General features: G+C 45.0%; 1 protein-coding gene across 3 annotated transcripts in view; it reads left to right on the forward strand.

The window, feature by feature from the left end:
- Positions 1-220: 220 nt before the first annotated feature.
- LOC139747545 (EF-hand domain-containing protein D2 homolog) overlaps positions 221-25008 on the forward strand; it is a 43594-nt gene continuing 18806 nt past the window's right edge. Inside the window, exons 1-2 of one of the 3 annotated variants that reach the window (XM_071659954.1) lie at positions 221-343; positions 15826-15988. In XM_071659954.1, coding sequence (XP_071516055.1) covers positions 15947-15988 — 42 coding nt within the window. In that variant the 5' untranslated portion in view covers positions 221-343; positions 15826-15946. Of the gene's footprint in view, positions 344-13441; positions 13893-15085; positions 15497-15825; positions 15989-25008 lie in introns of those variants that run through there. The other 2 variants (XM_071659953.1, XM_071659951.1) reach the window with 2 other exon arrangements.

Raw genomic sequence — 25008 nt, forward strand, 5'->3', positions numbered from 1 at the left:
TTCACAAAAGCCCTGTTGATATAATGGGTCTCTTGAGGTATGAACCATTAGAATACAATCAGTATTGTCTTTCTGTCACCATAGACCGGGGCAAGTCACTCTCTCCTCCATGTCTCCACTTTTGCCTTTCTCCGAGCAATCTCTCCTAATGTTCCCTCCCAGTCTACCGATCGAGGATATAAAGAAAAAAAACGTGAAATCTTTCTATTTTTCAGCGTTGTGCATCGTTGATAACAGCCCTGTGCGGTGCATGGATTTGCGTGTGACAGACTTTCAAGAAAGCTGCGTATTGTCCTTCAACTGGACCACATCCTTACATCCATCGCTCATCAGTTTATCATTAGTAAGTGCTACATTTATACATCTCGGGGTCTTCTGAAGAAAACCCTTCAGGTACTCAGAGATTCTGTCAATAGATACATCAGGTGTTAGTAGCTTACGATACGGACATGATAAACGACTTGATGTGAGTGCTGTGTAGGCAAGAGGGGAAATGTGGAAGGGGGGTGCCTGGCACTCACCTGGGGAGGGTGTGTGGGTGGAGATCGCGCCCGGATACAGTGCCAGCCTCCACCGCCCCTCCATCGAGGACCCGGACACACACACACACACACACACACACACACACACACACACACACACACACGAGCCTTCCTACCTCTCTCCCTCCCTCCCTTCAGCATACGTAAACACCCGCAGCACACTCCCCTTCCCTACATCACCAGCCGCACGTCCGCTGGGGGACCTGACGGAGGGAGATGCAGGAGGAGATAGAAAATAGCGGGGCCGTGTGAGACGGGAAAGAGACAGACGTACATAGGTAGAAAGAGATGCAGGGAGATAGACAGACTGAAAGACTTAGACACAGATCGAGAGACGCAGACAGATAGAAAGAAAGACAAACACACATAATTAAGAAATATACGGAGGGAAATGAACGAGAAGACAGACAAAAGGAGAGAGTAGCTACATTTAGCATATATACAACGAGAACTTGACCTGAGGGAGACAGGGCTGTGAAGCACGTAGATGGGATGGAGTTGTTAAGCCGAGACCAACATCAATAAACAAACCTGGTGGGCAACAGGGGAAGCCAGCCTCGCCCAAACGTTCATATGTGGTCCAAACCAGACAGGCACACACCCTCAATCACTTCAAGCCTTCGCAAACACATTCAAAGCCTTCGCAAACGCTAATATTTAGCGACAGTGTTGCCATACCAACCGATAATCTTCTTCATCTACAGAAAACCACTTGCGCGTAAGGTATGACGCAAACGATGACGTAGTATTTAGCAACAATACCAACATGCCACCCGCAAATCTTCTTCGTCACTAGAAAACGACGCGCGCCTTGAAAATACCCAATAAGCCAGCGATAGAACGACATATCTTAAGGGTCAACTCACCTCTCTCTCTCTCTCTCTCTCTCTCTCTCTCTCTCTCTCTCTCTCTCTCTCTCTCTCTCTCTCTCTCTCGCTATATGTATATATAGCAAGTTATGAGGAAATGAACAATGGTCGTTGTAAGTAATAAGTTTTCCTGCAAATTGATTATATCCTTCTTAAGGTCCTCGTGTTATCGAGCCGTCTTTTGTTTTCCGTCTATTGTTTTTTTTTTTTTTCTTTGAAAGCTTTAGGAAGAGTAGTTGCGTACGAGGCCAGGTAGGGAGGGGAGGGGATCACGTTTCGTTCCGGTTATATTTTTAGCCTCGCCGTACTCTGAATCGATCTATGAACAGAGTGAAGTTCTCTTCATCTCTCTCTCTCTCTCTCTCTCTCTCTCTCTCTCTCTCTCTCTCTCTCTCTCTCTCTCTCTCTCTCCAATGCGGTGAGCACTACGTGTTATCCCTGCCTTAGGGGCATAATCTCGTCGCAGGGGCACGTAACTCTCTCTCTCTCTCTCTCTCTCTCTCTCTCTCTCTCCCTTGGGACGATAGATAAATAAAAGTGGCGTTCTTGTAAAAAAAAAAAAAACGCGGGGTGTATTTTTATAACTGTTGCTGTTGCGTCTCTATATCTCTCTGACCCGGATGCATGGATTGAGTGAGTGCAGAGGTGGAGGCCAAGGAAGGTGTGTGTGTGTGTGTGTGTGTGTGTGGAGGTGTTGGGGGTGGAATAGAGGGGGGGGGGGAAGGCCAGCAGGGTGAGTGTGGAGGGAAGGAGAGGCCCGGAGCGTGGGTGTGTGATAGAATACACAAATGACCTAGACCTAACCTCAAATTCTTCGCGCCATTTAGATGCATTCTTACATTATCCCAGTGATGATGAGTCGGAGATTAAGGAAATGAATTCAAGGAGAAATACAACGCTTACAGCTAGTGACACACACACACACACACACACACACACACACACACACAGTTTTATTCGAGAGCGTGAGGGATTTCGAGACAGTATAACAAACCTCTATAATGACTCCGTCCTGTATTTATGACACGAGTTGCGTCTCGTTTTGAGCACTCCTGCTCTGGGTCAGGTTAGGAGCGCATGCACCGAGAGTGCTGTCGGCTCGTTCACACAAGTATGTTGGCGTACCATTAATGTGATTACCAGGTTCGAAACCTTCGCATCTACACATTTGCGGCTTCGCCGTAGCATATACACAGACAAATAGCGTCATCTCTCAGTGCGGGACTAATAGGGAAATACTGTTATGGTGGCGAGCAAGGACGTTCGAAGGGTGCCAGTTTTGCCTTTGTGGGAACTGAAATGTTCGTTGTGTACACCCCTATCAGTTCCAGGACGTAGAACTATTTGGTTCATCGGTTTCGAAACATCGAAAGGTTCGTTGGTTCGGAAACACCCTGGAACTTTTTCCAGCTAAGGCTTCGACCGGTGAAGCAACTGGTTCGTTGTCTCGGAAAAATCCCGGAACCTCCTGATGAGGCTTCGATTGGTGAAACATTTGGTCCTTTGGTTCCAAAGCACACCGTTAAACCTTCCCCTGATGATGAGGCTTCGATTTGTGAACCACCTGGTTCCTTTGTTCCGAAACAACTCGATTCGTACCTCAGATCAGTCTTCGACAAAAGCCTTGAGGGAGTGTGACAAATTTTCGTAGGTCATGAAACATCAAAAGAGGGTTTCGTTTTCTTCAAATCTTCGTAGAGTTAGAATAGGGACGACTCGTCCTGGTCATTGATGGCTATTCACATTCATGCTCCACTTAAACTCCATCCCACTTGCTGTCATCTCACCATCTCCCGATTTTCACAGGTGATCCCATGGGGTCTGCCTTGCGAGTGGCTGGCTTGGTCCGCGTATCTCGTGTCGAGTGTCATCGTTACGCAACGCCATCGTGACGCAAACCAGAGCTCCGTTGCCGCACTGATAATTCCTTGATCACGAGGGTGTGAGTGACCCTCTGGGCATCCTGTCGTGTTCAAGGGTCAGGCCACAGTGCTCAGGGATCGCCCTCAAGGACCGTACAGTCGTGACCAAGGAATTTGAATTCGTCACCCGGACGTCATGACAAACTTGTAAAGGTTATTATTTTTCGTGGGTGTTAATTGCCTGTTCCCTTCGTCATGGTGGTAGTTTGAGAGGATATTTACGGGAACATGGATGATACACATCCAGTATCGAAGGTCAGATGTATCTATTTATTCTGGGAACCTGGGTGTCTTGTGAGGTTACATGAGGTAACTGTCAGCTGATTATGGAGATGATTTTAGCAGACCAGGTGTGGCTAAAGCTGTAAGAGAATAGATGCAACACACGAGAGAGTTTCATGTCAAAGTCCAGCACGCGAGAATTGCAGCGTTCGAAGTAGCCAGCGACGCCGCTACAGGGTTGAAGAGTCAGTCTTGCTGCCGTGTCTTATAGAGAGAGAGAGTGTTAGATAGTCGACTGCACTCAATATGAACGTCTTCAATTGGCAATATGTTCCTCTCGTTTGACAATTAGTGTTTCCTTCTGGTCCCCATCCATGCTCTATACTGCAGACTCTTTCATGTACATTTGGCATGACGGGGGCTTTTGATTGCAGTTCGGTGTGGACGACGAAGTGGAGCCAACAGGCTAGTATGCGTTCGGGGGGAGGGAAGGCTTTTAACAAGTTCGCCGGGTAGGATGAAAAGAGGGAAGCCAGCGACAGGAGGGGAGGAAAACTGTTTTCGAGGATACGTCATCCAAGCTGGAAAGATGAAACAGCCTGTTGTCAACGAAATGATCCTTAGGCATGACAGGTAGTCTCTCTCTCTCTCTCTCTCTCTCTCTCTCTCTCTCTCTCTCTCTCTCTCTCTCTCTCTCTCTCTCTTACGGCACCAATAATCCACTTTTACTTAAAAGACTGAGTACAAGTAACGTAACGATGCCCTTATTTTACGTCACTAACTTTTTGTGTGCTACGGGGAGAGTTTTTTTTTTACACTTGTGTTGCCCTGTCTTTTAACCTTGTAAACATGTACCATGTGTGTACTCCTTTAAACACACACACACACACACACACACACACACACACACACACACACACCTTAGCCTATGTCAAGTACCCGTTTTATCGACCAGCCTTTAGAAGGAGGAGGAACACCTGGGTTGGGAGTAGGCCCACCGCCGAGCCAAGGATTCGAACCCATGCCTCTCCAACCACGGGCTTTTCCGTGCTGATTCATGGTCAGTAACGCTAACCCCTACACCACGGAGGCCCGTAATTGTGTGTGTGTGTGTGTGTGTGTGTGTGTGTGTGATTTTCTATATGTAATTACATATCTGTATGTACAGGACGGGCAGAGTCCTACATTCGTGAGGCCCCATCTCGTGTGTGTGTATGTATGATTACGTATTTATGACTGCGTATTTGTACAGTATAGGGAGAGGGTTTTACGCTCGCGGGGCCCCAGTCTCTTGAACTGTCTTCACTACCAAGTAGCCTTTGGATAATTCATATACTGCTGGCATCTACCTTATTCAGTGTGTGTGTGTGTGTGTGTGTGTGTGTGTGTGTGTGTGTGTGTGTGTTTTGATAACATCAGTGTAAGTAAATATTCATCACTGGACATTTAAACCTGACGCTGCCAAAGCAAACACTGGCGATAGGACCCATTTATGACAGTGCCACGTGACGCCCTTCGTTCTTTTACCATCTTCCTCCCCTCTGAGGGTGAGGAGACCTACCCTCCCTTCTGCGTCCTTCCGACGGAGTTCCTCAGCCACACACACACACCCCGCTCAGGGAGAGGAGATAGAAAACGCACACACCGCCCTCGTGGGTGTCTCGGAGCCACTCAACACTAATTCACCACTGGGCGAAAGGCCGCCAGCTCTTTTCAGTGGCAGGGAAGGCCAACCAACCAGGCCACCCCACATACACTGGCTCACCACTAGCTAAGAACTGCATAAAAACCGTGGTATCTGTGACAATAATATCCCTACTTGGTTGCAAGGGAGCTAAGGACGCTTATAACAACACCTTTGGCTCGTCTGTCTAACCCAATGTGGATTCATCATTTAGTTTTAGCTCAAACGATTCATTTCAGGTACCACCCCCCTCAAGCAATGCGAATGGTTATGAACTAGCCACTATCTTGCGTGACATATCACGCAAGGTTGGGTTCAGTTTACTTGACACCTGTGTGGGTCATGTCAGACGATACCAGGTTTGTGCCATGTCACCTGACACCAGGCTGAGTACAATCACACCTCTCAGGTTTGTGTTCGGGACGTGTGAAACCAAGTCTGTTCATTTCGGATGACACGAAACAGTGTGGTGTCAGATATCACCAGAGTAGCACATATCAAGTGACACTCGCTACCTACCTAGGTCGACTGACACCAGGTTTGGGTTAAAGCAAACGACACTCAGAATGTGACAGTACATCAGATCATAACAGGTGACACCAAACTGAGAATCACAAGGCAACACTGAATGGGATAACATAAATTACACCAATCGTGTCTAGCTAGGTGACTACAGAGAACACCAGTTCTTCATGGCAGGTGACACAAGGGTTCGAGGACGCCAGGTGACACCAGCTGTGTCATGGAAGGTGAAGCCAAACTAGGGTGTAACGCGTGGCCTTGAGAAGCCACTGGTACTGCGTAGACCACACGAGAGACTCTGGGTACAATTTGGATGACTAAACGCTGGGGCACGTTAGGGATCACAGTAGTAGCGAGCGACCTAGCAGAGACCCCCTGGCACATATGCGACTCGTCAGAGAGAGAGAGAGAGAGAGAGAGAGAGGGGGGGTTCCAAAATTAAGAGAGGAAAGCAATGCTTCAGGTACGCCCTTGCGTACTAACGTTAGACCCACCAGTCTCTTTCTGTCCTAAATGTTGTTGAATACTTTTACATCCACGATCCCTTCAGCTGTAGTTGAGACCTAGAAATATGTATGTCGGTAATATAATGCATCTTAGTCTACGTTTAAGCATGGAATGGATACGCAGTATGAAATCACAACCATACAAACAACTTACGTTAATCACAACCATACAAACAACATGTTTATACCCAACCGCGTTAAAACGTGTCGCGTAGAAGAGATATGTACCCAACTGTGTACAGCAACGCCTTTGTTAACCCAGACGTGATATTTTTTCCCCCCCTAACCCCGTGTACGTATGGCCCTTATCCCAGTACAAAAAATGTTTTCATAAAGCGAAACCATTGTAGGTACAAACGTATCAATCCAACCAGATACGGAGATGCATACCTTAGTTCAGCTTCCCAATAGATATGTAAACAGTGACCATAATACATCAGTACACGCGAGCGTACACGACAATGTAAGGGTTCTGTGCATCCAGAAATTCACAAACGTTGATGATTAAAACAACACCAAATCCAGAAAATAAGAACTAAAATATTTAACACCGCTTTCGAGAGAAGTTCCGCTGCTTTTACCGTGGAATATCGTGTCCCTCATGATGACTGATGATGATGGTGGTGGTGGTGGTGGGAAGTCATATGAGTGCAGGCCAGACCCCACCTGTCACATTGCCGCCACCAAGGAGAGAAAGCTTGACGCTGCATTGGCAACAGAGTTTTTTGCTTGCTAAGCTTTCGCGCTAAACCGCTAGACAGTATATGGGGTTAGGACGAACCGAGTCGTGTGTGAGTGTTGGCAGAACTTTACGTGTAAAGTGGAAAGATTGTATGTGTCTCAGGCCAGCAGTCCTACGCGTGGGTAAGACAGAAAGTATAGACAGCAACCTGGGCCTAAGGGATGCAACTTGACAGCCACTGAAGTGCTGCCAATTGCCTAACCTCATTACTCTCACAGTTTCGAGGACTTTGTAGCATAGCTGCACGTTAGACTTGTTTGCCATTGCTTAGAAGTATAGTCCCGTGTCCAGCACAATCGTGTCATCTGCCATAGTGTAGTTCCTAGTGTTAGATTATCATCCTAGCAGGATCAGTTTTGCTTAGACTGAATGGCCATCGCCAAGTGTGTGTTGGACTTACACTCCCTTACCGAAACGCAACCTCGAAGTCCTTCAGGTTTTGATCGAGGCTCGCAGCCACAGGGTAGATGCGTCACAAGTCTCGGGTGTTCACGATGACAATGTTTGGGTAAGGATCCATCCACACAGGGGGGGTGGCTATGGACTCGGGGTTGGCTATGAACTCCCACTCACTCCCCACCTACCAGTGTGTAGGTGTTGAAACATTTCGGACAATACGATCCCCCTGGGAACATCGCCGGGCCTGACGGGTGTCCTGCACAGATAAAGGGGAGAGATTTGTACGTCAGGGTTGGGTGGAGTCCCAATGTGTTTTCAATATCGAAACCCATATCCGTCCAGCCTGGTTTTTTTGTCATGGTTTCCGGGAATATCTGAATATTATGTATATATTCTTTATATTTTATTTTCTCCAGTATTCTGTGTGCAGTTTATGATCTTCGTAGCCATTTGTATAGCTCTGGTATAGAGTAAGGAAATAGATTTCGTAGGTAACACGGGTCGAAAGAATTGGTGACTTTTTTTTCTTTCATAAGAACTTTGACGTTTCTCTCTCTCTCTCTCTCTCTCTCTCTCTCTCTCTCTCTCTCTCTCTCTCTCTCTCTCTCTCTCTCTCTCTCTCGGAACACGGGAGTTTCCCCCCTCGTACTCGAATATTCTGCTTTTCCCTCCATGCAGCTGCGACTGATCTGTCTTGATCTGCCTGCATCTGCTGACCCCCGACGGCAGGGCCCCCCAGCCCCCCCGGGATACGTCAGCACTCGTATCACAGGACGTGTCCCGAAGCTTGCCATACCAACGGAGCTGGAAGACGATAGTCCCTCGTATGATATATATATATATATATATATATATATATATATATATATATATATATATATATATATATATATATATATATATATATAAAGTTTTAAGAAATCAAACTGACAAGTTACTGTATCCAACCCTGGGAGGTTTTCATGCTTGATCAGTAGACAAACTACTTACTTTGATTTACAAATAAGCCTATTTACAATCCTTGGGAGGCAGTCGTACATTATCTGACCGTTAGATAAGCTGTAGATTTAGCTCGCGTTCTAGGGAAAGATGGAATTCATTTACACCGCCTGAACTCTGCAGTGTAAAAGAGACATCCAGCTCTGCAGTGACCGAACGTCCATAACACGCCTGTCTCTGAGTGGCTCAGGGAGAGGGACGATGCCGTCCCAACAACAATGAGAGAGAAAAGAAATTAAGCCAATGAGGTCCTCGCCTTCAGTAACCGACAGGAGAACTTCGCTGGATGGGGTTGAACGCACAACTACGACGAGGAACCATAGGGCTAACCAAACGTTATGATACATTAAGGTTACAAGTTCCACAAACGTAGAGGCCAGCCAGCGTCGCCCACACATTCTCTGCATCCGAGCGGAGTGGGGTGACAAATGCGCACGGTGCGTTTGCTTCATCTACTTTAGTCTCTCGACGCCGGGAGGACTACGAGCCCTGATAAGGTTAGCCACCACCACTGCACTGCTGGTGTAGAACACATTAGTCCCACCGACACAGCCTCGTACATTACCCAGTCGCGCCCGTCCCTGACGATGTTAAATTGCCTCGGAAGACGATGCACAAGAAAAGCAGTTCGATCAGATGTAGGGAACTCCAAACCGTAATCTCTCATTTGTATCACTGGACGTAGTTTGGAGAGAATGAAATACTGACAAAGAGAAGTTATTTTGATGAATATCACTCGCCGAATCTTTAAGTAATTTGGATTTAGGAATGGTGTCATTCACAGTGGGTGATCTGAAGAACCCAGCTGTGTGACATCAAACATATTTCTAAAATCACCGACGTCTTATCATCGAACTTTGCCTCTGGCCTTCGATTGGGTGTGGCACCAGAGGTAATCTCAGATTCTGAGGCCTGAAGAATCCCCTGAAACTGTATGATCCCCCCTCTTAACAGCCCTCTGTAATACTGTAATCACATACCTACAAAGGGTCTCGGGGTCTCTCTCCTGTATGATCAGTGATGTGAAGGGGAGGATATATTTTAGGAATGTTTTCCCCACTCCCACATGACAGCGAGGCAGCCCCGTTACAGGAATTAACTATAGCAGCGAAGGATATATCGGCTTTAAGGTGTATATTCTGTATGTAGACGGCAAAAAGTTGCACTGGCCTTTACAAGGATGAAGCTCGCTCACAGCAGGAATACGAATGCTCCTCCAACTCTCGGATACCTTCGTCGCCCATCTCATCTTCGTATGCTGGACGAGGCTTGCGGCAGGAAGAAAACAGAAAAATACTAGCGAACTCTGCAACACTAGGGACACCGTCTGGAGTGGGAACACACCCGTCGTGTACAGTACTTGCTTAATGTACCACACAGCCCCTTCCCAGTGTGGCAAACGGGTAAAGTTTATGCTTGACGTCAAGCCCCACGAACCTTACAGCTCAGTCGTTCTCACGTACACCCTCTTGATAACTGTCTCGTAGCCCAAATCTGCACTTCGGAGAGACATTATAGAAAAGCAGGTCCTCTGAGTTGGCTGGCCTGAATAATTTACCAAGCATGCGTCTCGTAAGAAGAAAAAAAAAAAATGCTAACCTCCATCTGAATGATTCAGTCACAGTCATGAAAAAGTAGTTTTAAAAGAGTAAAGATATACATAAAATCTTTACTTGATTTTACACGGAAGAAGATTCGTGTTTACAAGGATCCGTAGCAAGATAAAAGTTCTCTGTGAAAAATAGCAAGGCTTGATTATCCACTGGTTCCCTGTCCTACCCTCGCTGGACAGAAAAAGCGAAGACCTGCGGAACATGCAGTAAGACAAGAGCATAGACACCGAAAACGGGGATAAGCAGTTCTATACAGAGGTATAAACATGTATGTATGCATGCATAAAGTTTTACAGAGGCTGTATGTGCCTGATTCATATCCATGAAACTTGGAAATGGAGCCATTCATGATCGATACATGGAAAAGTATACCCGTGCGCATTCATGTTTTGGTACAAATGAGCGTGGGCGTTCAAAATTCACCGGATAGCCTAGCTCACCCGTCAACGGTCTGATCGAGTGAAGTCGCGCCTGCAGATCCATCATCCCGCATTACCCCTCACGAATACACACGCACGCACACTCGGGTCCAAAACGTATTCGACAGACGTCCTGATAAATCACAACACACCAATAAAGAGTCCGCACAGGTATGTATTTATATCCCCCGACACACAGGCCACCTGCGCATCCACTTACAGCAGCCGGCTGTATTGCCGGCAGACTGCCTAACCTAAATCTCGCTTATAATGCCGTGTGAATGATGGATGTTCTCATCACGCATGTTCACCTAGCGTGAATCTCGATTCACCAAAAAGTGTGAGACGCGTGAGAATTGTGTCACGCTGTTGGGCTCCTTGTCTTGCTTCCAAGCACAGCCTCCGTGCCGTAAGGACGAATATCGTTCATCCACGGGTAATTCCAACGGCGAAGCGACCCTTGCCTAACCTCTTACTCTCAGATTACTCTTATAATAGATCCAGCCACTTTACTTTCGTTTCTGGTGACTTACTGTACAAGCAAAGTATTCCACCAGGTCGTATACCTAACAAAAGTCCAGTGTGAATGAGTCAGTAGATCCACAGAAGACTTACCAGTTCTTTTTATTCCATGTCACAGTGAGACGTGAGTGGGCATGCTTCGGTAAGCCGATTGAAACACCGAGCCATTGCATCACCTTCACTGAGGTGACCAGTAATGTCAGGTCTTGCTGCATCGGTAGGTTCAGAGGTGGACCGTAAAGGACGATGTGTATCGCATCTTCTTCAGTCATATGCCCAAAGCAATTAAAAAACGAAGCCCGAGAAGCTATCTAGTCATGTCGCCACGAAAGAAAATAAATGAATGGAAAAAAATGATATAACGGAGCATCGATCTTTACCGTAGTTGAATGGTATATATACATTTATCTTTTCGGTTCATAATACATCCCAGCCAGAGGGTAAATCGGAGCGCATGAAGCCGACCTCAGATGAGTGGCAACTTGTACAGTACGATATATATATATATATATATATATATATATATATCTGGAGAAGGCATATGATAGAGTTGATAGAGATGCTCTATGGAAGGTATTAAGAATATATGGTGTGGGAGGGAAGTTGTTAGAAGCAGTGAAAAGTTTTTATCGAGGATGTAAGACATGTGTACGTGTAGGAAGAGAGGAAAGTGATTGGTTCTCAGCGAATGTAGGTTTGCGGCAGGGGTGTGTGATGTCTCCATGGTTGTTTAATTTGTTTATGGATGAGGTTGTTAGGGAGGTGAATGCAAGAGTTTTGGAAAGAGGGGCAAGTATGAAGTCTGTTGGGGATGAGAGAGCTTGGGAAGTGAGTCAGTTGTTGTTCGCTGATGATACAGCGCTGGTGGCTGATTCATGTGAGAAACTGCAGAAGCTGGTGACTGAGTTTGGTAAAGTGTGTGAAAGAAGAAAGTTAAGAGTAAATGTGAATAAGAGCAAGGTTATTAGGTACAGTAGGGTTGAGGGTCAAGTCAAGTGGGAGGTAAGTTTGAATGTAGAAAAACTGGAGGCAGTAAAGTGTTTTAGATATCTGGGAGTGGATCTGGCAGCAGATGGAACCATGGAAGCGGAAGTGGATCATAGGGTGGGGGAGGGGGCGAAAATTCTGGGAGCCTTGAAGAATGTGTGGAAGTCGAGAACATTATCTCGGAAAGCAAAAATGGGTATGTTTGAAGGAATAGTGGTTCCAACAATGTTGTATGGTTGCGAGGCGTGGGCTATGGATAGAGTTGTGCGCAGGAGGATGGATGTGCTGGAAATGAGATGTTTGAGGACAATGTGTGGTGTGAGGTGGTTTGATCGAGTAAGTAATGTAAGGGTAAGAGAGATGTGTGGAAATAAAAAGAGCGTGGTTGAGAGAGCAGAAGAGGTTGTTTTGAAATGGTTTGGGCACATGCAGAGAATGAGTGAGGAAAGATTGACCAAGAGGATATATGTGTCGGAGGTGGAGGGAACGAGGAGAAGTGGGAGACCAAATTGGAGGTGGAAAGATGGAGTGAAAAAGATTCTGTGTGATCAGGGCCTGAACATGCAGGAGGGTGAAAGGAGGGCAAGGAATAGAGTGAATTGGATCGATGTGGTATACTGGGGTTGACGTGCTGTCAGTGGATTGAATCAAGGCATGTGAAGAGTCTGGGGTAAACCATGGAAAGCTGTTTAGGTATGTATATTTGCGTGTGTGGACGTATGTATATACATGTGTATGGGGGTAGGTTGGGCCATTTCTTTCATCTGTTTCCTTGCGCTACCTCGCAAACGTGGGAGACAGCGACAAAGCAAAAAAAAAAAAAAAAAAAAAAAAAAATATATATATATATATATATATATATATATATATATATATATATATATATATATATATACTGCTTGGTGTATCTGGCTTGGTTGACGTGACGAACCTGTTGTTTCACCGAAATGTGACAGTTCTTCGCCAGGACGACGGAGGGACGTCAACGGCGTCACTATGTGGGTCAGGGCAGGAGGGTCTCCACCTCACACACACACACACCCCACTCACACATCCGCGCTCTCCTCTCGGAGCTTCCATCCCCCGTCACCATCATGTAAAGAAAGAAACTCTTAACATTTTATTCTTACCCAAGCCATCGTAAGTAATGAAAAAAAAAAAACATAACGAAGTTTTCATATAAGCAAGAGAGAGATTGGCGAGCGAGACGATTTCGACTTTTTTTTTAATATAGTTTCGAAGAGTTTTACTCACCGTCGTCTGCAACAGATGTATAGTTTTCTTGCTCAGAGAATTTAGCCTTATCATCAACAATAGTTAGTCTGTGGAGCAAAGACTGAGAAGGGAAAGACATGTCGTTAGAACTTCAAGTAAACGCGCGCGTGAAAACGTTGATATTTGCTTTAGATTTGAAACACAGGGAAATCGCAGCGTCTTTGAGGTACGCTTCTCACAGCCTTGCCTGTCGCCTGGTTCCATGCTAGGCAACGTGCAGTGACGCCTGCAGCGGTGTTGTGCAGTGACGCTTACTCTTATGTCGAGCAGTGAGTCTTCCACCTGCGTCGTGCAGTGAAGCCTCCAAGACCGTTGTGCAGTGACGCCTCCACCAGCAATGTAAAGTGACGCTTCCACTTGTACATTGACATCACAAGCGTTTTGCACTGAATCCTCCACCACCGTTGCGAGTTGACACTTCCAGCCTTCCACTACTTTTGTGCAGTGACGCCTCAACTACCGTCGTGCAGTGACGCCACCGCTTTTCTACAGTGTCGCCACCGCCATTGAACGTTCAGTGACGCTTCCACCACCTCTGTGTAGTGACATGATGCCTCGATTCTTGCAGTGAAAATGATACCTGTTTACCATCATCTATCCTGAAATCAGTCGCCGGAATCCATCATTTTTTTTTCTCATCAAAACTTCGAGGCTGCTTACTTCTTAAAGGCAAGATTTTACTACAGTTACGTGTTATGCAAATAGCAGTTACGTTGCACTTACATCCGTAATTTATACTGTTAGTTCTTGGTATATGATTGCCATAACGTTTAACTATTATACAACGGTTTTTGTCTAACCAAGGAATAGCAATTGATTTGCAAATGCATATTGATGTTAGCACACATGAAACTGTGGCATACTGATGAGTTAAGTTTATTTATCGTATTGCATCCTATCTCTCTGGTTGTGTATGGACTAATCGTTTATAAATAATGCCATAATCATCAATATATATTTTGTAATACTGCAGACATTCTGGATATACTGTAGGTGCTATCAAAACTTCAGAATAGTTAAATGCATAGAGTGAATTGGAGCGATGTGGTATACCGGGGTTGATGTGCTGTCAGTGGATTGAATCAGGGCATGTGAAGCGTCTGGGGTAAACCATGGAAAGCTGTGTAGGTATGTATATTTGCGTGTGTGGACGTATGTATATACATGTGTATGGGGGTGGGTTGGGCCATTTCTTTCGTCTGTTTCCTTGCGCTACCTCGCAATCGCGGGAGACAGCGGAAAAAAAAAAATATATATATATATATATATATATATATATATATATATATATATATATATATGTAGATATATAGATAGATAGATAGACTGATTCCTCATAGCACTTTTTGCCATCATATTGGCATATCAAAGGTCACGTGGTGATGACGTCACCGACCACCCATAAACAAGCTTGGTTGCTGGCCGGGTACTTTTGCCAACCTCTTCAAGGTAAACAATAATAATTCATTTTTGAATTGTATTGCGGACGTCTTGTAAATAAAATATCTAGCCAGTAGTAACGTATTGGTTGAAATTCAATGACTACAACAGATACTGGAAATATATTATTAAACATACTGCATCTAGCCTTGACTGGTACTGCACCACTGCCAGGCGTCTTACCACTGTACCCACTAAGTAATTTTTTTTCTCTAGTTGACCGAGTACTTCACAAAGCCAGAGTAAGCGGTCTTGGGGCAACTGGTCTCTAGGTAATATGAATATGAATATTCATAAACAATTTTGGTATATATTAACAAAACTGTACGGAATGGAAGGTCAGTACTGTTGCTAAATCAGACAGAGTTGTCGTACAGCATTAGATGAGGGAGTTGGTCAGGGTATTTTAAATCATAAAAGCTGATGAGCTGCATCGTGTTTGTCCGAGTGAGTGTGGCAGGGCAGAGTGTTGGACGCCTGCGCAGTACTGTGTCCGGGGTGGAGCATTTCCTGACACTCATCGCTCACACGAGCGGACAGGATATAAACGGTTGCTCACGCATCGCACCGACCATTCCGAACGCAAAGGAGGTAATCGTAACGACGAAGCAGCCACACTTAACCCCCAAAAGGTTGAAGTGATAAGTGATAAGCCATACTGCACGCGCTCAGTGCGGGAGGAGTAGGAGAGCGAGACAGTCGGTGTTGTTTTGTGCTAGTGAGAGGGCGCTGTGCCAGGGATCGACCGCGGCCCGAGTCCTGCTGGTGCTGCTGGGATATCGACGGGTCAGTGTGTCAACTGCAGGAGAGAGAGAAGACCTCGCAGTGCTCAGGTGAGGCGAGAGATTAGTAGCTCGCCCTCCCATTCAGTCCTTAATCATTTGTTCTTAGTGTCAGTGATCACTCATTTCACGTCCTCTTCTTTAAGGTGAGGCTAGGAACCCAGAACTTTCTCGAGCAGGAACATTATTTGAGACGGCACTACGCTCCGAATGTTGCTTGTCGTCGGCTTGTCCTGTATATTTAGACGCAATGAAAGCATTTGGTGGAGAGAAAGCTGTGATAGTTTAATTCAGTAAATCGACCAGCTGCGTGTGTGAGTGAGAGAGGCGCGCGCCGCCTCTCTAGTACTCTCTAACATCTCTCCCTCTCCCACCCACAGTGTGTGATCGGCTGGCCTCTCCATCGCCCGGTGTCACCTACGCTTGCCAGTGAAACAAGGACAGTTCTACCTCATACATTTTTTTTTCTATCGTGCCAGCCTTCGAGAAGGGGTCTTCGCCATGGGAGACGTCAAACTCGTAACGTTGTTGGATGTCGCTAAGGTAAGTTTACAAGATGTTCCACCCAGTGAGGGGGTTTAGTGAAGGTCCCAGTGTGCTTGTGTTACGTTCAGAGATCAGAGTGATTAACCATATTGCGTGAACGTGTCAGGCGTTGCGGATAAATGGTACCCAGTCCCCAAGGGTTATATTTAGCTCATTCGTGTGCTGCAGGGTCCATGCATCAGCATAATTAGTGCTTATATATATATATATATATATATATATATATATATATATATATATATATATATACATTGCCGGACTCTACCGAATGAGGGGAATCACCTTTAACGAAGATGTATCATCAAAAGTGGATGGAAAGGAGTTTAGTATTGTCAAGGAAGTGTCACTGCTTATGAGTCCCAACAGTTTTCTGCAGGTGTCCTGGGTTGTATGATATATATATATATATATATATATATATATATATATATATATATATATATATATATATATATTGTGTGTGTGTGTGTGTGTGTGTGTGTGTGTGTCTGTGTTCTTGTGCATTTATCTCTCCTCGTGCAAATGCACCGAGCTACTTGTAGATGTGCGCATGTTTACTGTAGCATGGTTGAAGCAGAATGCAAATACACATATACACACAGCATTTTGAAAACCACACACACACACACACACACACACACACACCATTATTCAACAGCTTTAAACAAACAAACAAATACACATTCACACTACATCCATATGCAGAAAGAAACCAAGAGAGGAGCGCTTTTCCATCAGGCGGAGGATGTGGGGATAACTCGAGCGAGACGAAGTGATATGATGAACATTAACCCGATAAGGATAACGTCACGACCCCTATGTGTGATAGAATGACCTTTGACCTGACCCAAGCCATTATAAGGGAGGGGTTATACCTTCGTGCTCAAAGGGCGAAAATGTTAAGGATAGGTTGTAGTTGTGGAGAAAGGTTGAGCAATCCTGCTCCACATTGTGTGTGTGTGTGTGTATGTATGTATGTAGGTCCCAACTTGTCTGGCGAAAGAGATAATTTCAGTTTTACAGGGACGCATTCATACACGAACTGACACATATACGGACTCAGACAAACGTATGTTCTTAAATCACACACACACACACACACACTGGTGGTGGTTAGCGTCTGTAACCATGAGTGGTTACGGTTCTGCTTGGCTTCTAATCTTAGACGCGGCCGTCGGCCCACACTTAACCCAGGTGCTCACCCTCCCTTGGAGACTGGTCGATAGATGGGTGGTTGTATTAAGCTGGTTGGTGTGTGTGTGTGTGTGTGTGTGTGTGTGTGTGTGTCTAGTGTCCATACTCACGAGTAAAGACATGGTACACATATATAAGGTTAAGATATGGGGCAAGTGTAAAACTCTCCTCTGCACACACACACACTTGAGAGAATGTAATGGGTTTGGGAAGAGCCAAAGAGGGTCTCATTATGATTATTATTCAGAACGAAATGAGCTGCAGGAATCAGGAAAGAGAGACGTGGGATTAGACATTGTCCCTAGCCCGTCGCCAAAGTCCCATGTTTGGTGGTTACCAAAAGGAGACAAACTGGTGAATATAACAATGGCATTAACGTGTATGAATAAAGTAAATATTCAACAAGCTGCCTACATCCTACGTTAGTCCAAAACTAGAATATAGTTCACAGTTTTCGGTAGAAGGTCTAAAGGAGGGTAATAAATAATGGTGCCAGAATTAAGGTGATGCTGAGTTACGGGGGGAAAAGGATAATGGAAGCTTTGAATTTGTCCTCTAAGGAAGAGAAAGGTACCAGAATTGAGCTGATGCTGAGTTCCGGGGGGAAAAGATAATCGAAGCTTTGAATTTATCCACTAAGGAAGAGAGAAGAGTAAGGGGTTACTTGATCATTCACCTTTTAAAAAGTTTTTAAATCAGTCTGATGTCAGTTTTGATCATTTGTTCAGAAAGATGCAAGGGTAGAGCAACAAGAGGCCGAAACAATAAGAAATGCAAGAAATGTGTTTGAAAAGACGTGAAGTATATCTGTTGTATAAAAGTTGTGGGTGAAACTTTGAATGTGGACAGAGCGCACAGAAGTTTAAAAAGTTGTACCAAGGCAGAGAAAGTTCAAGAGATGGAGCCCCACTAGTGCAAAACTCCCCCCCCCCCCTACCCCCCACAGTACGGTACAACAGGTAATTCTACACTTCATGTAAAGCAACCAGAAGCAGACGGGCAGACAGACGCCCAGTCACGAATGTAAAGAGGTAAATTCACAAACGCAGACATACTTGCTTGATAATCAAACACAAATATATCCCCTTGCAAACGCCTCTCTCTCTCTCTCTCTCTCTCTCTCTCTCTCTCTCTCTCTCTCTCTCTCTCTCTCTCTCTCTCTCTCTCTCTCTCTCATGCACAAACGTTGGTTTTACGTAACCCCAGGACCGCTTCCCCAAAGGGTTCATGCAGCTTTAATTAAGGCTGCGCCACACTCAGTAGCAGGGACATGGTGGACTTCATTGAAGCAATAAGCTTTTTCACGTCACCTGACGATGGTGCAGCCTCTCCATAGGTGACTTTTCACTAGTAGTGTATCCTGAAGCGCACACACACACACACACACACACACACACACACTTGGCTTAGGCTGGTGTGTGTGTGTGTGTGTGTGTGTGTGTGTGTAGACACATATATATATATATATATATATATATATATATACAGGGTAAAGAAACGGGGCAACGCGAATGTGAAACTCCTTCTTCCCTTAACACACAAGTGGTATAACCAAATGCACAGGTTGGTTGGTCGGTTGGTTGGTTGGTAGTGCTAAACCTTCAGGTAAGAACCAGAGTCTGCGTTAATGCCATCAACGTTAACTTGATATAATAATCAACGACCGGAAAACCTTGGAACATTTTCTTCATTCATGAATAAAGAAAATGGTAAGCGCACGGACCATTGAGCTAAGACCGAGCCAAGAGCACGGACACTTAGCTGTGACCACGGACACTGTGCTAAGACCGCGGACTGTGTGCTAAGACCACGGACACTCAGCTAAGACCACGGACACTCAGCTAAGACCGCGGACACTCAGCTGTGACCGCGGACACTCAGCTATGACCACGCACACTTTGCTAAGACCACGGACACTCACTGTGCGCATATGACCCACGCATTCATGGTCTCATAATACGTATAGCCATACGCACAAAGTTTCACGATCCTACACTTCATGAAATATGTAAACCCCTCTGGCTAATTGAATATTTTTTCCCAAATCAGTTATTTATAGTAATTGCTATGAGTTTTGAGTGCACGTTCTTGATAATGACGGGATGCGCATAGGCTCATCTAGTTGTGTTTATCTTAATTGTCATTTTGTGCATGAGTTCAAGAAAATTATGTAACTTGTAAGAAAAAAATTTAGTAGCTTATAACAGGTCCATTCGAGAGATAAAGATGGTCTGTTCTGTAACTTATAGCGTTACATTACTGAAGGATTGTGCTGTTAATAGCTTAATTACTAGTGTACTGCAACTGTATTACTCAGTAGTTTTGTAACCATTATATTTTATGTAGCCAACATGAGCCACATGCATGATGTAAGTGTATGTGGTCTTCCGAGTCCTCCGTTATTCGTCATGAAGATATTAATGATTTCTCAATATGGTGTATGTAGTTTGGGGTTAATTGGTCGCACTGATTCTGTCATTTGCTTGTTTAATAGCCCAGCCAACCATACAACCATCTAGCCTTTGTATTAGGTCATTTGTACGTATAGTGGGAGTGTATTTTAGTCTTAGAATTATCTTCATTTAAACTTATTAGTCTATTAATTAGTTCCTTTAAGGGGCGCATACGTAGTGAGAGTGTATATGTGGTGGTAGAATTATCTTTATAACGTCTGTGGAAGGTGTTAAAAGATATTTCTGATGGCGTTACTACTTGATAGGCTTGATGGCCCAAATAACCAACCGACCTTTGGCATTTTCATCTAATCAGTCGTTTTATAAGTGTCACACAGTGGATTATGAGTTACTCACTAGTCTTATTACTGCTGTAAGTACTGTATAATAACACTGAGTTCCTCAGTAGTTATATAAGTCCTTAGGGCTTGTATAACCTCAAGAGTCTCATTCATGGTGTATTGAATGTCTCTTGTCTTATGTATATATATATATATATATACTACTGTTGAACGTCGCTTCGTATATAGATAGTTTCTCAGGTATCCATAGTTCAGTCCTCGGGCTAACGTGTACGTAGTATAATGTATATATTCATAGGTGAATGTATATTCATCACTGTGCGTCATGGAGACAGTATATAACCAGTGTACGATAATCGTTTCGTGTTTACAAAGCCCATAGATTGCACAGCATCGTTATAACTCAAGGGTTTATTATGCAATTAGGAAATTCGCGATGGGGAATTTTTAGTCCATCTTGTGTGCTGGGTAAACTTAAGCCTATGGCACACCAGCAGTGACGTAATTAAGGTAGCCTATTTGGTTCGTAACCTTGGAAGAGATTTCACGTGGCAAACTTCTCGTACACGTAGGTAACAGAAACTTGTTACGTAGCTTCTCTGACATCTAATCAGGTGTTTTGTACAGCTTATTACTTAGCCCTGGACTTTATGAACGTTTTTTTTTTATTTTTACGTTGGCTAGCCATGAACCTGTTTACTGACTGGCTGGACTCTTGGGGAATGTTAGAGGCTGCGTCTCGAGTAGGCCTTGAACTGAGGCAAAAAAAAAAAAAGTCTGTCCATTAGTCTTGAAATTACAGTTTATCTTTCTGAGTCACCCATGACTATAATAAGCCTCCATAGAGGGCTATGACGCCTTATTTTGATTAGGCCTCTATTAGGCCTCGTGTCTATTAACTGAAGTTCGTAGACATCCAGTTCTGAAGTGGTGTGGGTAAACGATTACCACCGTTCGTGCGCAGTCATTTTGTTAAGCACCGTGTCTGTATGCCATCGTGCATTATTGCTAGCGTGTATTCCAAGCATAGTCTAAAACCTTCAAGGGTCAATGAATGTTCATCTATACACAAATTGCTGAAAAACTTGAGATATCTCAAGGGGTGGTGAAAAAAAAATCTAACATGGTCAGGTAAGAGGAGATCTCTCACGTGCTAGCTTTGACGTTGTATTAAAGGAGAGCTTTCCATCTCTTCAACCCTGGGAATACCTACCTGTTCGTGTTCGTTCGCCCGCCTGCCCGCCTCCCGCCCGGTAACCGGCCGGCCAGCCACCAACCTAACCTTGCTAGGCGCGATGTTTCTCTGGCGTCAGGTCTAGAGCGTGGTAGCTTCCCCTGTGTGTTTGGGGTTGTCCGGGTACTACGCAGTGACCTGAGGCAACGGTTCCCCAGCGTCAGGTCAAGGGTTAGGTCACGTACGTAAGTGTTGGATGTAATTATAACCACCTCCCCCCTTCCATCTCCTCCTCCTCTTCCTCCCGCCCAAAGTAGTGACGGCTGCCGGATCCAGGTCCAGCCCCAAAGTTGGCGGCGTTTCGGTAATCCCACGTAATCCGAAATGACCATCCCCGGGGCGTCAGGTCTTCGTTGGGTAAGTTACCTCACAAAAGTTGGTTGGTGTCCGGTAATCCCCATTCGTCCCCAGGAGTGACGGTTCCCGGCGTCAGGTCTAGCGTACGTTCTCAAACCCAGACGGGGTCCGGTAATCCCCAGTGATGTGGTCACGACACACACAGACACACACACGCACACCGGCGGGATGTGATGGCTAAGCTAGGCTGACTGGTTGACGACTCTCGTCCTGGTCCGCTTGTGATCATCTAGCTCTATGTTACTTAAAGTTTCCTTTCGAGTCGTTCGTTAACCCATGTGGCTTAATAGCTTCTTTCCCTTCGTTCGTTAAACATGTATTTCGGTAGTTTTCGTTCTGGTCGGTCGTTGAACACCCAATTTCATTGTTTCGTTCGCGTCCTTGTTTAGTGATGTATGGCTATGCAGTTTTAGTGATATTTAGTCTATGGTGATTTTATGTTTTTTTCACGTGAACTCATAGCAATGGTAACTTTTAAATGCGGAGTGATTATGCTGTTGTGATGTCTAAAAAAAAAAAAAAAAGCATGCTTGTTAATTAGTTTATAACTCGTTGTGTTCACTTTGTGAATCCAGTTGGAACCAGGAAATCCAATGTGTGAATACCTATCATAATTTAGAATAAATAAAACTGGTTTGTCCAGTGTAATTCTTGAATTAAAAAAAAAAAAGATACTGGCTCTCGTACACATTGTAATTAATACCGCAAAAACGTTATAAATATTACACACGCGGCGAAAACAATGATTTTTTGTATCGCTTGTTGCAACTGTGTAATGGGAAACCCACAGGTTTATCAACACCTAACGTTTCCTCGAAATATTTCGCGCAAGTTCCAACATGCTGCTACACAGAACAGCACTGAACTCGGATTAACACACGAGATGGTTAATAAATGCTTGTGACTCTGAAATATATGTGAGACAATTCTTGCAAGGGTCTGATGGTGCACTGTGTGTCCTGTTAATCAAGAGTCGAATTATGCTTTACTTGGTATCCTGAATAGAAGTGTTTTTGTCATGTGTCGTATGCTTTAGGTCCTTGTACTTTTTGTATAGATTGAAACCCCGTGTCAAGCGAGATCTAAGATCTGAGTTGTTAGAACACTCATATCAACAGGGAAAAGACTGGTGTCAAATGTCGACAGCTCTGTGTCTCGATAGACGTTTTGCAAGTACACAGTTATTACATTCGTAGTGCATTGTCAATACTGAACTACGTGAGTGTTGGAACTCGCTCATAACAATGGTCTAAACCTGCATTATTTTTTTATTCTCAGGATTCATAATCTCACTACGTGTTGTTTTGAGGTATATGAATATATTCTGTTGTTTTCTCTCTCTTTGTGGAAACTCTCAATTTATTCATTCGCATTTGTCACCTGTGCTTCCCACGCAATTACCCTAGTTCTCTTTGCTGTCTTCTCCATTCTGTAACTCGTTAACATACAAAGTAAAAAGTGATGGTCCCAACTTTAACCCTTGGGGTACACCACGTCTGACTCAAAGCCATTGAGAATTACGTCCATTGAGTATTACTCTCTGTTCTTGATCACTCAACCAGACACGGTCACGGCATGCAGTCCCCTGTTGTTCGGCGGCATCCCCAGCTGAATTCATACCTCCAGATGATTTCTTCAACAGCCTGATGGAACTTTAAAAAAACAAAAAACAAGTGAAACCCTGTGATGTATAGACGCCCTGCACCATGTTCATCTAGAGTCCAGCGCTTGCTCGAATGGGCAGCCAGCGACGCGTGTAGAATCTTGTCTTCCCCCCGATTCATCCCAGTCTTTTGGGAGGGAACCGCATGAATATTTCAAACCTCCCTCCCTCCTCCCGGCAGCGTATAATGCACTGCCGCACGTGACGATTACAACACTCCATTACCCGGGTTGCAAGCAGGTGAGCGTCGTTATAATCTCGGCCCCGTGCGCTTTCTCGCGGAACATCGTCTGGTGTCATTCTGAAAGTTTTACTCGAAAGCCTCCCCTCCTCCTCCTCCTCCTCCTCCGCCGCCCACCACCACTGCCTCCGCCTCCGCCGTCGTCGTGTGGAGGTGGGTGGTTATCTTCGCATTCCTGCACACCAGGTCTCTTTCCCAGATCCTGCATGTCACCTTGAGGCAGTTTTCTTTAACTGCAGTCCGTCACGCTTGTAAGGCCGTATGTACCAGTGTGACACGCCACCTTTATAAAACTGCCCTCCCTCACGCTCTTGCAGCCCGCCATAGTAATTAATAGCATCTATGCACTCCCTCCCGTCGCACAGTTGTAAGTCTACCGGTGTGTATCGTTTAAACTGCCTTCCTCACGCTCTTGCAGTCCTCCATGGTAATTAATACCCATCCATGTAACTCCCTCCCATCGCACAGTTGTAAGTCTGCCGTAGTTTATCGTTTAAACTGCCTTCCGTCTCACTGTTCGGTGCCAACTTTTAAACTGCTGTGTGTCCGTTAACTGTGTTTAGTCCGCTCGTGCCGTTTGAATGACTTCCACCCCGTCGCGCTGTTTACTCTACCATGGTGCCCGGGCGTGGCACGCCGTCTTTAAACTGACAAAACCGCCGTGCTGTTTCGTCTTCGCCAGGGTGACGCGCATCTTTAAACTTCCGGGTCGAGGAGAGGAACCCCAGGCGAAAATCAGGAACGTGATGGGATGTAACACGAGAATGGATCGTCCGTTCGTGGCGCGAAATATCTGTATTTATTCTTGATGATTAACGTTATTACGTTATTAAAGCTGTCCGTGCGTGGTGCCTGTTTGTAGAAAGCCTAAACTCCACGACCTTGCCCATAGTGAACCCGTAAAACTAATGCTTTAACACGCGCAGGTTTCTGGGTGCTTTTATGAAGATTAAAATGAACGTTGATGTTAATGAACTGTACAGTATTAACGTTACTGTTAATATGATTACTTTCATCATAGGAATCATTCTTTTTTTTATTTTGTTCATGCATGAATTGATATAATGTATCAATCCTCCTCCACCGATGTAGTACCAAGAATCACAAACCTCCAGCCCCACCACAAACCTCCAACCCAAGTCACCCCCACCACAAACCTCCAACACCGCCGCCACCAAATTCTCCATTTCCATAAAACAGTCTTCAACATCACCGCAGTCTTCACCACCACCACTACCAGTCTCCAACGCCACCATCTCCACCAGAGCGCACCACCAGATGTCTCAATCGCTTGTGTAAGCAAAATGGAAGACTTCATTTGTATGACGCTGACGTTGTGTTCTCGGTACGCACGTATGTTATTGGATTTAATGGCTGTTAACAGCTGAGTGGTCGTTAAGCCATAGATCGTTATAAGTTAGATAATGATTGGGTTATGTGTATTGTAGTTGTGTGTGTGTGTGTAATCGTTCTCGGCAGCTGGAAGTCATAAGGCCGACGTCTGTCTAACTACAAACTTCAGACACTAGGTACCAGTGACAAGGCTCGAGGTAGGTGGTTATTTGAGCTCTAG

The sequence above is a fragment of the Panulirus ornatus genome, chromosome 69 (assembly GCF_036320965.1).
Source record: "Panulirus ornatus isolate Po-2019 chromosome 69, ASM3632096v1, whole genome shotgun sequence".
Taxonomy (NCBI): Eukaryota; Metazoa; Arthropoda; class Malacostraca; order Decapoda; family Palinuridae; genus Panulirus; species Panulirus ornatus.